At 51.6% G+C, this 15921-nt stretch overlaps 1 protein-coding gene across 1 annotated transcript in view; it reads left to right on the top strand.

Moving 5' to 3' along the window:
* Positions 1 to 11402: 11402 nt before the first annotated feature.
* TNFRSF1B (TNF receptor superfamily member 1B) overlaps positions 11403 to 15921 on the top strand; it is a 35503-nt gene continuing 30984 nt past the window's right edge. Inside the window, exon 1 of the mRNA XM_012187301.4 lies at positions 11403 to 11555. Within this exon, the coding sequence (XP_012042691.2) occupies positions 11478 to 11555 (78 nt within the window). The 5' untranslated portion in view covers positions 11403 to 11477. The remainder of the gene's footprint in view (positions 11556 to 15921) is intronic.

Genomic DNA, 15921 nt, shown 5'->3' with positions numbered 1-15921 from the left:
CAGAAACACGCGTTTAATAATCCTCCCCATCATCCAGTCACATGAAAAGGCAGAAAAAAGATTTGTGAGCAACATGGCAGACTCAGAGGCATCTGAGCTGTCTCCCAGTAGCTGCCTTTGCAGGCAAAGAGAAGGGACTAGACCAGGGGCTGGGGGTCAAGACGGACTTTGGTTTTAATTACCAAAGAATTTGAAGCAAAAAAATAATTCAACAAAAATGTACTGAGAGACTACGATTAGGAAAAAAAAATCCCAAAACAATTGAATCAGTGCCAGCGCTGCTTACTTAGTAGGGGTTGGAGAGCTAGGAGAGAACAAAAGTGACATGGTTCCTGCCATCACAGGAGAGACAGACAAACAAACAGAGAACTTACACCAGTCGCTATGAAGAAAAGTAACTTTAGGGGACTTCCCTGGTGGTCCAGTGGCTAGAAACCCACACTCCCAATGCAGGAGGCCCCAGGTTCTATTCCTAGTCAGTGAACTAGATCCTACATGCTGCAGTTAAGAGTTTGTATGCCTCAGCTAATGATCCCACACGCTACAACCAAAGATCCTGCCTGGCGCGATGAAGAGGGATGATCCCTTGCGCCATAACTAAGACCAGGTGCAGTCAAATAGATAAGTAAACATTAAAGAAAGAAAGACAAGCAGCTTTAGCTAGGAGGGTCAGAGAAGCATCTCTGAGGAGGTGGTGTTTGAGCAGACTGGACCAGAGTGAGGGCATAGTCACGCAGGCATCTGGAGGAAAGGTGATCTGGGTGTTTCGCATGTTCAGGATCAACCAGGAAGATAGAGGGTCAAGTGTTAGGGTAGAAGGTCAGAGAGGAAGGAGGGCAGGCCTGGTTGTTAACATTGGTCAACCCTGGGTAGTGGGAATATGGGTGATTTTTATAATACACTCTGAGATTTTTTTTAATTAAAAAAATCAAAACAAAGACATTGTAAGGTTAAAAGACGGATATAAAATGCAGCAGCTTGGTTGGCAGAAGGATGAACAGGAGACCTACCCATTGTGGAAGGCCCTGTGTGGGATCAAGGTGGTCATTCCTGCAGGACAGGTATGTCCCCTTTATACAGTTGAAGGCAGGGGGTTAGAATCCAGCCAACATCTCATGGAAGTCAGAGTACTTGAATCAGAGTCAGAATCAGGATGGAGGGGCGCTAGGACCTAGTACAGAGATGGCAGAGGCCAGGTGACCCACTGAGGCTGCCCCTCCCCACCCAGTGCACACCTGGCTACTTGGTCAAGCATCCTTTCATGCAGAGTCCACATGCAGGCTGAATCCTTTTCAGGAACTTCCCTGGTGGTCCAGTGGCTAAGACTCCACACTGCCAATGCTGAGGGCCTAGGCTTGATTCCTGGTCAGGGAACTAGGTCCCACATACTGCAACTAAAAGATCCTGCATGCCACAACCCAGACTTGGTGCAGCCAAGTTAATTAATTAATTTAAAAGAATCCTTTTCAACATGAAGCCCTAGCAACTGTCACCAAGCTGAGTTGGCACTTAGGCTAAAAGCAGTCTGCCTCCCATGCCCTGATCTAATCCAGCCCACTCATATTCTAGATGTTCTAGGCCCTCACACAGGGTGGGGGCTAGGATGGGAATTCCCCTGAGTCTGAGCTGGCCTCCACCTGCTGGGCTTAGAAACTCAGGGTCTTTAGAAGGTTTGGGGTCAATCTGGGGATCGATTACTGGGAAGAGGCCATCCAGAACAGGGAGGTTGTGGTGGAGCAGGGGGAGGAGGAGGCCTGCAGTCTCCCTTCTCCAAATTGCCTGGGGTCTTCTTTGAGGGTCATGGGGAGGGACAGCTGCCCTCCTCTTCTTCAGGAGGAAATGGGGAGGGGAGCAGTATCCCCAGCCTCCAGCTTGGCCTGGCCAGCTTCACCCCTGTCCCCAACAAGATGTGGCCCTGAGGTAGGCGGGAAGGCATGTGGGAGGCCTCGACAGAGAGAGGAGGCAGTTGCAGAGCTGTGGCTCACCCCAGTGCTACTTCCTTTTTGAGATTTTGGGACATGAGTCATCAAGGGGCTGGCCCTGAGCATCCAGGGCACTGAGACATGCAGGACAGTGGGAAAAGAGAAAAGGTCGCCTGCTCAGTCTGTGGGCCAAACTGGGTGAGGCTGGCAGTGGGGTCCTGCTAAGACAAGATCCCAGTGGAACTCGCCCCAGACCAAGTCCCGCTGAAGGCCAGTTCTGAGAACTCCCCCGTAGTGTAAACCACCCCTCCAAGCCTACCCTCAGCAATGTCTTCTGAAACACTCTGACCACCTATGCCTTCTAATACCACCTCTTGCTGCTGGCTGAAGCTGCAGAGCTGTTCCTCCAAATGCGAACACCGAGTACACTGTAGTTGCTTCATAAATATTGGTGGACAGGCTGGCTGTTGTCATGCATGATGCCTGCTGGGCTGAGCCTTCCTCTACACAGCTTGTGAAGCACAGGCATCTGCTTGCTGGGGTGGTGTGTGCAAGATGGCTGGGGGTTTTCTGAGAGCTACTGGCTGCACTGGAAAGTGGGGGAAGCTCCAGGGAGCCCCAGGGTTCAGACACTGTACATGCCGCCCCTGATTTGGGGACCAGAGGGCCATGGTTCTGTGTCCTGTAAACCAGCCTGCCACCCTTTACCGAGGAGCAAGTGGGGTTTTTCTGCCTTGTGGCGCTAGGGGTCTTTGAGGTACATGGTCTGGTAGACCTGGTTGGGTGCACAGGGCCTAGGAGTGATTGGACTGGACAGGATTCCAGGGCATCGACCCTGACAATCATTCAACCATTCATTTGCTGACTCCTTCACCCCTCTCTTGTCTCCTGCACACGCTCATCCTGTTTACAGCCTTCACCCACTTCAACTGTACTGAGCCTCCACTCCAGGTATCACCTGGCCACCAGGGAAATAGAGGGGACTGTGACCAAGTTCCTCTGCCTTTTCTAAAACCAGCTTGAACATCAGGAAGCAAGCTGGTTTTAGAAAAGGCAGAGGAACCAGAGATCAAATTGCCAACATCCACTGGATCATGGAAAAAGCAAGAGAATTCTAGAAAAACATCTATTTCTGCATTATTGACTATGCCAAAGCCTTTGACTGTGTGAATCACAATAAACTGTGGAAAATTCTGAGAGAGATGGGAATACCAGACCTCCTGACCTGCCTCTTGAGAAATCTGTATGCAGGTCAGGAAGCAACAGTTAGAACTGGACGTGGAACGACAGACTGGTTCCAAATAGGAAAAGGAGTACGTCAAGGCTGTATATTGTCACCCTGCTTATTTAACTTATATGCAGAGTACATCATGAGAAACGCTGGATGGGAAGAAACGCAAGCTGGAATCAAGATTGCTGGGAGAAATATCAATAACCTCAGATATGCAGATGACACCACCCTTATGGCAGAAAGTGAAGAGAACTAAAGAGCCTCTTGATGAAATTGAAAGAGGAGAGTGAAAAAGTTGGCTTAAAGCTCAACGTTCGGAAAACAAAGATCATGGCATCCAGTCCCATCACTTCATGGCAAATAGATGGGGAAACAGTGGAAACAGGGTCAGACTTTAATTTTGGGGGCTCCAAAATCACTGCAGATGGTGATTGCAGCCATGAAATTAAAAGGCGCTTACTCCTTGCAAGAAAAGTTATGACCAACCTAGATAGCATATTCAAAAGCAGAGACATTAATCTGCCGACTGAGGTCTGTCTAATTAAGGCTATGGTTTTTCCAGTGGTCACGTATGGATGTGAGAGTTGGACTGTGAAGAAAGCTGAGCACCGAAGAATTGATGCTTTTGAACTGTGGTGTTGGAGAAGACTCTTGAGAGTCCCTTGGACTGCAAGGAAATCCAACCAGTCCATTCTGAAGGAGATCAGCCCTGGGATTTCTTTGGAAGGAGTGATGCTGAAGCTGAAACTCCAATACTTTGGCCACCTCATGCGAAGAGTTGACTCATTGGAAAAGACTTTGATGCTGGGGGGTATTGAGGGCAGGAGGAGAAGGGGACGACAAAGGATGAGATGGCTGGATGGCATCACTGACTTGATGGACGTGAGTTTGAGTGAACTCCGGGAGTTGGTAATGGACAGGGAGGCCTGGCGTGCTGCGATTCATGGGGTTGCAAAGAGTTGGACACAACTGAGCGACTGAACTGAACTGAACTGTGACCAAGTTGCTCCGCCCTTGAGGATCACACAGTCCTGCAGCGAGAGGCAGTCAGCTGAGCAGAGCTCCTTGGCTACGTATTTCAATCCCCTTGTTTGACGTGGCAGGCGATTAGGGACCATAAGACTGATGGAGACACTCATCTGCTTCCATTTTCAGTGCCCAGCTCCCCAGGGCTGCACACAGCAGGTACTTCATAAAAATCACAACATGAGTTGGAGCCTATGGCTGGATGTGTCTGAGGTGGTAGAGCTGGAGTGAGCCAGGGTGCATGGGTTTGAGCTGGGCTGCTTCAGGTATAGGGTGAAGAGCAACTGTGGGCTCCTAGGAGGAAGCCAGTCTTGGGTCCTCTCTGATCCATAAAGCTTGCTACAGGGAGCAAGTACTGGGTGGAAGGCAGGAGGCCGCCACTCATGTAGGAGACTGAGAGATACAGAAAGTACCCCTTACTGGCCATATAAGCTGGACCTCTCTGTTGCAAAGCAATGTGTGTAATTCATCTGGCCCAGAGAAGACTTCTAATAACTACTAGTATCACAATTACTAAGAAAGGAAAGGAGACATGTAAACGACTAACCATACCCAAGTGAGTGTCATGCTAAAGGTCTGTGGAAGGACCAAACTCTGCTTAGGTTGGTGGGGTGTGGTTAAGGGCAAGTCTCACCAAGAAGAGAGAGTTGTGCTTTGACTTGAAGGACAAATAGGTGATCATCCAGCAAACAGGAGGGAAAAACATCCCAGGCAGAGGGACCCAGGTGGACAAAGACATGGAGGTGGGAACTCAGGATGCTTTAGGGAGTCCAAGGTGGTTAGAGTGTGGAGGTGGGGGTCATGGTGCAAGAGATCCACCCAGTAGGCAGGCTGGACCAGGATATGAAGGTCTCCAGCATCTCACCAAGGAGGCTGAGCTCAATTCTGCTGCAGGGAGCCATGGGTTAGGGCACTGGTTCTCAGCTTCACCACTATCAACATTTGGGCCTGGAAAACGCTCTGTTATGCAAAACACCATTGCAGGGGGCTCTGCTGTGCACAGTAGGGTATTTAGTAGCTCCTCTTTGGTCTCTAGCCATAAGATACGAGTAGTCCCTGCCCCCTGCAATGGTGAGAAACCAAAATGTCTCCAGACATTGCCAAATGTCCTCTGAAGGAGGGGGCAAAATCACTCCTTGGTTGAGAATGACTAGACTAGAGGGAATTATATGACTGCCTTATGCTTTTGAGAGCTGACCCTGGCCACACCCTGGCGAACTGAAGAGAGGAACAGAGCCTGGAGGCCAGGGGACTGGTTTGGAGGCCATCAGAGCATCACATGTGAAAAATGGCCAAAGTCAAAGCCAGGGCCAGGCTGTGGGGCAGGAGGAGAGGGGCCAAGTGATCCAGTTGGCAGGGTGTTCCAGGCGCCTCCCATGCTATTGTGGATGTACCAATGGTGTACACAATACACTGGGTTCTAAGACCACAACCCCATCTGGAAAAGAGAATCCTGGGCCACCGATACAGGTCATGCTAAGAGACTGAATGTCAAATGCAGAAATTGGCCATTGCCTACCCAGTGCTGAAACAAGATGTCAGGTTGGAGAAGCCAAGAGAAAGGACTGGGGAGGGGGTGAAAGGAGCCACCATTGTGATGAGCGCCCCCTGCTGCCTCGCAAGGGAGAGGCGAGGGTGCTTCCCCTTACCTCCGGGCAAGCAGGAGGGGTACCAGGCCCACTCTGAAAGCGTGACATTGCTGGCGTTTAGGGACCACAAGACTGATGGGAGACTGTTTTATTTATTTATTTTTGGCCGTGATGAGTCTTCATTGCTGGGAGGGTTTTTCTCTAGTTGTGGCGAGTGGGGACTATTCTCTAGTAGGATTGTGCAAGCTTATTGTGGTAGTTTCTCTTGCAGCCCCAGGGGCTGCAGGCCATGTGGGCTGCAGAAGTTGCAGCACATGGACTCAGTAGTTACAGCTCCCAGGCTCTAGTGCACAGGCTCAGTAGTTGTGGCGCATAAGCTTAGTTGCTCCGTGGTATGCGGAATCTTCCCGATTTAGAGATTGAACCCCATGTCTCCTGTATTGGCAGACAGATTCTTTATCATTGAGCCACCAGGGAAGCCCCTTATGGGAGACTGTTATTGTTTGTGTACTACTAAGCGCCCAGCACCCCACGTCTGGCACACAGCAGATGCCTGATCAAGATGGTGATGTGAGTTGGAGCCTGTGGCTGGAAGGGCCTAAAGTGGCAGAGTTGGGATGAGACAGGGTACATGGGTGGGAGCCAGGCTGCTCCAGTGTAGGGCAAAGGGGCAACAGCCATAGGCTCCAGGGAGAAAACTAACTTTGGGTTATTTCTGACCCATAGCACTTCCTGTGGGGAGCAGCCTTGGGCAGGAGAAGCCTGGAGACCACCACTCATGTAGGGGACAAGGGGGATATGGTAAGCTGTGGTCAGCAGGAGACTCAAGCAGCTGGGGAGCTCAAGCATCTGGGGTGCCGGGAAGCTATGGCCAGAGCAATCAGTAAACAGGTCTCCTAGAAACGTGCAAGAGTGCCCCAAGAGAGAATGGGCTGGAAACTGCCTCCCAGAGGCCCCAGTGTGCTTGTGTGTGGGGTGGTAGTGTTGGTGGTGTTGGTGGTGGTGACAACTCTAGCTGCCATGAAACACTGCGCCCTTTGCTTCCAAAACCTTTCTACAAAACACATTTGGCGGGGTCAAGAGAGAAGTCGTTGGGTCCTCCCACTCCTAGGCAGGTTCCTTCCAGGGTTCAGTTGGACAAAGGGAGAAGCTCCACCCTGGATAAGAGACTGCAACTCTGTCGAGTCCCCAGGGCAGAACTGGACTCTTATCTGGTGACTTGCCTGGAAGTGCCTGGAAAAGCTCCAAGACTTGCCCAGGATTTCATGCAGAAAAAACAGGTCCCCAGAACAAACCCAATAAGGAGTGAGACTTTCTCCTTAGACCCTCACCGGTTATCTGCCTCTGCTCAGCTCCAGGCCCTGCTATCAAGCCCCTACTCCCACCCCACCCCCATTGTAGTGTTGTTGTTGTTCAGTCACTAAGTTGTGTCCAACTCTTTGTGATCCCATGGACTGTAGCATGCCAGGCTTCCCTGTCCTTCAGAATCTCCTGGAGTTTGCCCAGATTCCTGTCCATTGAGTCAGTGATGCTATCTAACCATCTCATCCTCTGCTGCCCCCTTCTCCTTTTCCCTCAATCTTTCCCAGTCTTTTCCAAAGAGTTGACTCTTCACATCAGGTGGCCAAAGTATTGGAGCAACAGTATTTCCAGTGAGTGTTCAGGATTGATTTCCTTGAGGTTTGACTGGTTCGTTCTTGCAGTCCAAGAGACTCTCAAGGGTCTTCTCCAGCACCACAATTTGAAAGCATCAATTCTTCAGCACTCAGTCTTCTTTAGGGTTCAACTGTCATGTCTATGACATGACTACTAGAAAAGCCACAGCTTTGACTATATGGACTTTTGTTGGCAAAATGATGTCTGTGCTTTTTAATATGCTGCCATGGCACCCCACTCCAGTGCTCTTGCCTGGAAAATCCCATGGATGGAGGAGCCTGGTGGGCTGCAGTCCATGGGGTCGCACAGAGTCGGACACGACTGAAGCGACTTAGCTGCAGCAGCAGCAGGTTTGTCATAGCTTTCTTTTCAAGGAGCAAGCATCTTTTAATTTCCATTGCAGTGGGATGATCTCAACAAACTACATCTCTCAGGTTCCTTTCCTAAATGGCTCCTATTTTAGATTTGGCCAATGGGAGGCACTGGTGGGTGACTGGAGGGTGAGAGGATGGGGGAAGCCAGGATCCTCTGCTCATGCCCTGTCTCTAACAGTGACTCTGTCTCCTCCATGTTTCCAGATGACTCTAGATGCCCCAGCTCCTGGCTTTGGTAATGCCACTTCCAGCCCCAGAGACGGTGGTGGCTTCTTGTAGTTGCTAAACTTGGAATAGTATCCCTTTCCCCTAATTCTTCTTTTAATTTCTCTAACATCTTTATAACCAATTCCTCTGTATTAAGTACCTTGTATAGCCCAGCCTTAAGTTTCTTGGTGGCTCAGATGGCAAAGAACCCACCTGCAATGCAGGAGGCCTGGGTTCGATTCCTGGGTCAGGAAGATCCTCTGTGCCGGGGTCCAGCCCCGGTGGATCCAGGGAATTCGAAGTGGGGACGGCGTTGGCGTGAGAAAAACTTATTTGTTTATTAACATAAGATTAGATTAAGAAACAATAGTATAGCAGGAAAACTAAGTGGAGAAAGAGGGCTGAATAACTTGGATTACGTGGAAGACCAATAACATTCCAGACAAGGAACTTGCACCATCTACGCTGGGCCACCGGCGCTCACTTCAATATCTAAGGGTGCCTCGCCTTAGGCTCCCTTTCGCGCGGGTCTTAACAGCCAGGGCAAGTAAGTAGACTTGGCGAGCCTCCGCGCCCCAGATGGGAATTCAGCCTGAAACTGAAGTGAAGAGACACGGGGGAAACCAGTCCAGCGACTGGCTCCCCTTCTATTGTCCTTCAAGGCCTTTTATACTTTTGATTATACATAGAGATCAATGGGTAATACAAAATTATGTAGCGTTAGCAGCCCAGACTCTTTCTGTATATCTGTTTGTATACAAAAGGTCTCAGGTGATTTACATTATCTTCTGGCCAAGAGGCTTGTTAACACTTTTGGCTCTCTTCCTTAATGAATGTTAATTTCGTTTCCCCTAAGTGTTTTTCTTTAATCTGCATCTCCTTAAAGCACTAAAGTTACATCTCTATAGAACAAAGGCGCAGTGGGATATAACAAAGAAGGTACTTAACTCAAAGATCTAATGTTGCTAATACCAGGTCTACTGCTTGTTTTTCTATATACCAACTATATCTAAAAATAAAGGATATGAAAATTTGGCAGCAAGTATTGGCTCAACAAATGAAACCTTTAATCAGTCCTATTCTAATGATTTTGACTCCTCGGAAGCCCCTACATTCCTAGGATGTTTTAAGCTTCCTGTGCCTCCTGCCGTCAGGAGGCCTCAATCACATGCGCAGCTGTACGAGTCCTGCAGGCAGGCTAGAAAGCCATCAGAGGGGTTTTTGGATTGAAACACTCTTTCAAATGCAGAAGACTAAAGCCCTGAATTGACTTTTTTCAGAGAATGTCAGAAGAGTGGAAAAGCAGGCAGATTCTTATTTTTTGGGGTACATGCTCAGGAAATGCCAGGGGGAAAACCTGAGATCTGACTTGACCCTGCCCATCAGATCTCTGCTGCACGACCTTGTCATGGGTGGAATTCCTCACACTGGCTTCCGGCACCCCTGGAGAAGAGAATGGCAACCTACTCCAGTATTCTTGCCTGGAGAATTCCATGGACAAAGGAGTATGGTGAGCTACAGTCCATGGGGTCACAAAGAGTCGGACACGAAGGAGCGACTAACACTTTCACTTTCATAGGATCACTAGATAGAGGGTTTGCTTTCCTGTTGGGTTGGCTGTCACCCACCTCTTGGAGTCCAGCTGGTGGAATTGAGTTGGAAGGTGGGATCCCTGGAGGATCCCCACGGTTGGGGTGGTGGTGGTGCTGTTGCTCCCTGGCATGGGGAGCTGTTGGAGGGAATGAGTCAGCGGGACCCCCTGGGTTTGAGGTGTGCAGGGGACATCCACGGAGGTGTCACTCCGCTCCTGGTCTTGGCTCTCTCTCAGGGATAAGGAAGTTCTTCAAACTGCTCCCAGACAAGCCTTGTAAGGGCCAGGAGGAATCTTCATGCCAATTTTAGAGGCTGACCCTCTCTACAGAGTTAATGTTGTGGGCTATGCTAGCCTCGCCCTCAGCATGGCCCATGTCTCAGAAATGTGTGGGAACCAGGTAATTTCCCAGTCTCCTGACCAGGAGGTGGGATTTTCCATCCCCCAAAGGTCACTTCCCAGTTTCTCACTCAGTGCTTAGAAGCATCATCCTTACCATCCCTGGGGTTGGTGGCCAGAGCAGGGGGTCCCCTGTCTTGGGGCAGTGAGGGAAGAGAACAAAGTCCTCCCCACCCTGCCCCCCACCGAAATACCCTGTGTACTAGGGGCAAGGACTCCTGGGGCGGGTGGAACTTTTTGGTCACTCAGGGCTGGTCCTGGTATTAGAAGCCCTGGCACTCAGAGTGGCAGCTAGAATGGGTGCTCAGACGTAAACTCCAGGGAAACCAGCCTTTGTGGCCCCTGGCCTTGGCCAGGCCCCTCTGGGCCCCCACAGCTTCCTGGACAGTTTTCTGTCCCAGTCTCTGTTTACTTGTTTGCTACCAGGACTGGGGACTCAAGGAGGTCAGGGCAGGGCCAGGCTCACTCTGAGGAGGGTATGAAGAATGTTTAAGGATAAATGAGCAGATGAAGACTAGAAGTAACAGCTAATATGCACACAGAGCTTACTAAGTTACTTAGATACTTACATTATAAGTTTACCTCTATATATAATATATACTATATTGTTGTTTAGTCTCTCAGTCCTGAGGGACTGTATGCAACCCCCTGGACTGTAGCCTGCCAGGGTCCTTCTGTCCATGGGACAAAAACACTGCAAGAATACTGGAGTGGGTTGCTATTTCCGCTCTAGGGGATCTTCCTGACTCAGGGATTGAACCTGTGTCTCTTGCGTCTCCTGCATTGCCAGGCAGATTCTTTACCGCTGAGCCACCAGGGAAGTCCGATATATACTACAGTATGTTTACTCCATAACTTTCAATCTTCAGACTCTCTTTGAGGTTAATGCAGAGATTCAGACTCAGGTGGGCCGGCTCTAAAGTCTAAATGAGCGAATAATCTAGGACCTCCCCACCCCCCCCCCCCCCCCCCCAACCCCCGCCAGCTGAGCTCGTGTCAGTTTGGTGCGATATTTTCCCCAAATTGTGCCCCGCTCCTCCACCAGAGTGGAGAGCCTGACGCGGGTGGGAGGGGTAGGTGGACGAGGGCAGGTCGGCAGGCAAAGCCTCGGGGCAACCACAAGCTTGGTAGGAGCCTGTCCCCCTTGAGGGTTTCCCGCGCCACCTCTGGGAAGCTTGATTCTAATAGGAGGGGATGTTAGAAGGAGGTTGCAGGGTCTCGGCGGGCGGGGAGTGGCTGACGCTGGAGGTCCGGACCCAGAGCCGAGGCGGACAGACTCCAGTGAGAGTCCGGGCTGTGGTGCAGGGCGGCCGGCGCGGGGCGGGTGCAGGAGGAGGGCAAGGAGGTGTGTCCGCGCCCGGTCCCGCCCCCCGGCCTGTCTCCGGCCGCGCACCGGCTTTCGCTTTCAGTCGCAGGCGCGGAGGCAGCGGAGCGGGAGCGGACGCTCAAGGGCGCGAGGGGTTGGCCAGCCCGCCCGCACCTATGGCGCCCACCGCCTTCTGGGCCGCGCTGGCGGTCGGTCTGCAGTTCTGGGCCGCGGGCCGCGCCGTGCCCGCCCAGGTAGGTGACTCGCGCGGCCCCGCGGGGGACGCCATCCCACCTACCCCCGGGTTGGCGCGCGTCCCCCTGGGGCGCCCTGACACGGGAGCTGGACTCCGGGCCATGGAAACAGGATCAGACGCGCGCGCCTTTGGAGACCTTAAGGGGACCTCGGGTTTGGCACACGTGCGCCCGAGGTCCGAGGTCTGGAACTCTGGACACCGCGGTCGGGGGTCGCACCCTGGTCCCTCAGCGCAGCCCAGGGCGTTGGTGGCCAGCCAGCGGGCTCTGGACACATCCCACCCAGACTCTGGACCCCAGCTCCGGTTACCCCTGCGACCCCTGCCCTCCCCAGGGTGGCTTTGGGGTGAGGGTAGGTGGTGAACTGTACTGGGGCGCTGTCCCCACTGCAGATGCCCGGCGCCTACTTCAGAAGACTTCCTCCTCTTCTGGGCAATGCTTTTCTTCTTTCTTAGAAATACTGGGGCTGCGCCTCTAAAAGAATAGGGCAGGTGTGCAGTAAGTGCCTAATAAGGGCACATTCAGACTATGGGCTGTCTTCCGAGACCTTTGCCCAGACCCCACTTCAGAGTCTGCCCTGTCAGGACTCTGGAATGACGGGGAGGAAGATACGGTCCTAGAGTTCCCCTGGTCTGACCTCCCTGAGGATCTGGGGACAAGGCTGAGGGCGGACTTCTGGGCTGGTTGTCAAGACTGACATGATCTCTAAGGGGCTCCAGGAAAATAGAGAGAGCAGAGACCCCAGAGCTGTTATTCAGTACTGACTGCAGTCACTAGACAGCAAGGGAAAGTGTGCAGAGGACTGCTCCTCCTTTGCCCTTTGTGGCTGGTAAGACTGAATGGTCCCATTTTGCAGAGAAGGAAAACTGAGGCTCCGCAAACTTGTATTTCATAGAAGGGCATGGGAGGGTGCTCTTCCCTTAAAGAGGACATCTCTTCCTTTCCCTTCTTGGCAAATGAGGAGGTCTGCCTTCATTCCTTCTCATGATCTTATGGATGGGTGTGTACTGACCCATCTGGACATCTTGACCAGGGAAGAAAGTAGGAGGTGGCATTGACTCATGTGAGGTGACTCACACGCTAAGGCTAAAGATACCTTAGAGTCCAGTTCTCCAGGGCAGAGAATGGAGGCTGTCAGATCAGAACAGACTCATTCACATTTGGTGTGGGGGCGGGTCGCTGCCCCAGAGATTGTTGTGTAAACAGAGATCAGGAGAGTCCCAACTCTGAGACCTGAGTATGGATGCCCATGGCTGTGGTCCCCAGCCTGCCTGCAGGGTACCAAGACTAGGGGCATTGTCTGCCTCGGCAAACCTGGGTCATGGGAGCTCCTGAGGGGAAGAGGCGTGAGGCTTCTCTTCCGGACAGTGGCCCCTCATCCTGGAGTTGTTAAAGGGCTTTGCCTGAGTCTCTCGCTTCCCTCCCCTGTGACCTGCTCCCATATCAGCTTGTTCCCTCCTTCCCAGGATTGTCTCATCGCTGGGGCAACCATCCTCAAAGTACAGCACCTCTCTCCTTGCCTGAGAAGCAAAAGGCCCCCAGTGACCAAGGCAGAAACTGCTCTCCCCTCCACCCCACCTGCTGCCCCTGCTGCCTCACTCTCAGGCCAGAGCGAGTGAGGCATCTGGGTGTTTCATGGACGTTGTGTATCTTCACACTCCATGCTGCCCCCTCTCCATGGTAACCCCTCCCCCATCCTTCAGGGTCTTTTACACATTTCCCCCTATCCCTACCCCAAAGCCTTTCCTCAGTTTCCCAGTTGAATTTGATGAACTGCTTTTAGAACTCCCAGCCCTTCATCTCCCTTGCGGAGAGATGTCATTCTATTTTTTAATCTGGTGTTTTATTCACTTCAGTAGATGGAATGTTCCTTGAGGACAGGTTCTGTGCAATCTTCCTCCTTATTATTAGCACCACCACAGCACCTTTTTTTTGAATACCCACTGCGTGCCAGGTACTAGGCATTGAATTTAATTGCAGAGTCTTGCTGAAACCTTCCTTATAGCAGCTCCTAAAAGGTGGTCTTCCCATTTAGAGATGTGGAAACCGAGTCTCTGAGAGGTTACGACATTTCCCAGGATTGTAGAACTGGAGGGTAGCAGGTGAGGAGATTTGAATACAGGTCTGCCTGATTCCAAAGCCCTTCTCGCTCTACTCTCACTGTGCCTGTGTCTCCCTCCTGCCCCCAGCCGGGTCCCTGGCACTCAGTGATGTCCAGTTATATTGGGTGTAACAGAGCTCGTTGCAGAAAGAGCCCCAAGGAGGCTCGGAACTGACTACACGTGCAGGAGAATCACTTTGCCAGCTGGGTTTTTGCTTCCTTTAAAAGCTGTATATGCCAGCTGGTGTGAAATGCATCATTCATTCATCTAGTCATTCATTCATTCAACAAAGAAATGCCAGTAAAGCTGACAGGTTAAGTGGGCGATTGGTGCCGACCGATGGGGGTGGGCAGGACCCCAGCTGTCTAGCTTTCTGTTGTTGCTGGGAGGGGGCTGAGGGGACCTCTGCCTGCTGGGTGACCTACCTTCCCCTGGAAGTCCTGAGGCTGAGGGACCTCTGTTTGCCTTATTATTATTTGCTTGGGGCCAGCTTGAATTAGGGGAGAGGTTGGGGGCCTCCAGTTTGGCCTAGATATATCGGCCTTTGGTGGAGATGGATGATCCAGAGTACCTACTGTCCTGGGATGTCCCTTTGCCTGCTTGCTGAACCTGCTTGCTGGCTGAGGATGTGGCCCTCACTGGTCCTGGGGCCTGGCCCAGTGGCTCTGGAGCACTCTTCTTTTCCAGGGCTGGGAGACATTTACGGTCTTGACCACCAGTGCTTCCTGAAGGAGTAACCCAGAAGGATGGAGGGGGAGAGTTTTACTGCCATCCATGGGGTGTTTGTGTGTGTGTTACCTTCAGCTCTAAACATCAACTTAGTTCTTAGCTTTATACAATGCTGGCTGTTTTTCTGTTGTTCAAACGTGTGACACACACACACCCAGGCCTTTTGCACTTGCTTCCCCTTTACCTTGAATGCTTCCAATGTTCTCCTCTACTCAAATGTCAAGTCAGGTGTGGGCAGGGACTTGTTCACTACTGTAGACTCATAGCCTAGAAGAGTATTTCTCATTCTCAGTGCTCTTGACATTTGGGCTAGGTGGTTCTATGGGAGTTGTCCTCTGAGTTGTAGGATGTTTAGCAACGCCCTTGACCTCTACCCACTAGATGCCAGCAGTACTTATCCTTCAGTTGTGACAGTTGGAAATATCCCCTGATAGGGTTTCCCTGGTGGTCCAGTGGTTAAGACTTGGTGCTTAAACTGCAGGAGGCGCAGGTCTGATCCCTGGCGGGGTGACTTTTGCATGCTCTGAGGCTCAGCCAAGAAAAGAAAAAAAAAAATGTCTCCAGATACTACAAAACGTCCCCTGGGGGAAAAATTACCCCAGTTGAGAACCACTGGCTTAGAACACTGCCTGACATGTAATTAGTGCTAAAAAATATTGAATTAATGTCCTAAAATATTCATTTGACCTTTGTAATGACCCTATTTTTTGGATAAGATCGCTGAGTTTGAAGAGCCAGTGGTTGCAGGCGGAGCTCGGCTCCAGTTTGTCTCCTCTCTGGGGTGATTCTCTGGGCTCTTCCTCTGCTCTGCTAGGTCTGCTGAGGCTAGCAGTGCTCTCCCCAAAGTGCTCACCCACCCACATCCCCCTCTCGGCTCGTGACAGGGCCACCCACTGGCAGTGACTCAGGAACCCAGGAAGCATGTGATTTGCCCGGAAGCAGGCAGGGAGGGAAGCCAGGAGTTTAGGACAGAGAGAGGGGTGCTACCAGGGGAAACAAGAATGAAGCAGAGATGCTGTGACTCCCGCTTAGGGACATCCCATCAGGCCCCACGAAAGCAATATTGATGACTTAGAAGAAGGGCCCCGGCCTCAGAGGTGGACAGACCTTGGCTTACCCGTTACTTTGCTATTTATAGACTGTGTGACCTTGACATATCTGTCCATCTATGGACGCCTGCCTTTGTGTTCCCATCTGTAAAATGGGAATGATCCCCCACCTCTCTGGCTGGTTGTCAGGATTAAAAAGTGCTTTTTAACTTGTGCAGCCCATTGGCAGTTGTTAGAGCATCTGTGGCTTTGCTGGACCTGGGAGTCCCCATGGAGTCAGATTCCCAGGGCCCCGTGGTAGGGGTGGCAGACCTCCATGTGCCCAGAGCTCCTGCCCAGAAAGAACAGTTTCCCTGCTGCCCGCCTTCTACCTGTGCTTCCTGCTCAAGACCCCCTTCCTGGGGCTCCTCACACCACCTGCCCAACTGCCTGGCCTTAGGAGCCCAGTGTGTGGCAAACGCTATGGGGTCAGGAAATCCTCCCCTC

The sequence above is a fragment of the Ovis aries genome, chromosome 12, assembly GCF_016772045.2.
Source record: "Ovis aries strain OAR_USU_Benz2616 breed Rambouillet chromosome 12, ARS-UI_Ramb_v3.0, whole genome shotgun sequence".
Classification (NCBI taxonomy): domain Eukaryota; kingdom Metazoa; phylum Chordata; class Mammalia; order Artiodactyla; family Bovidae; genus Ovis; species Ovis aries.
This window is presented reverse-complemented; position numbering and strand designations above follow the sequence as displayed.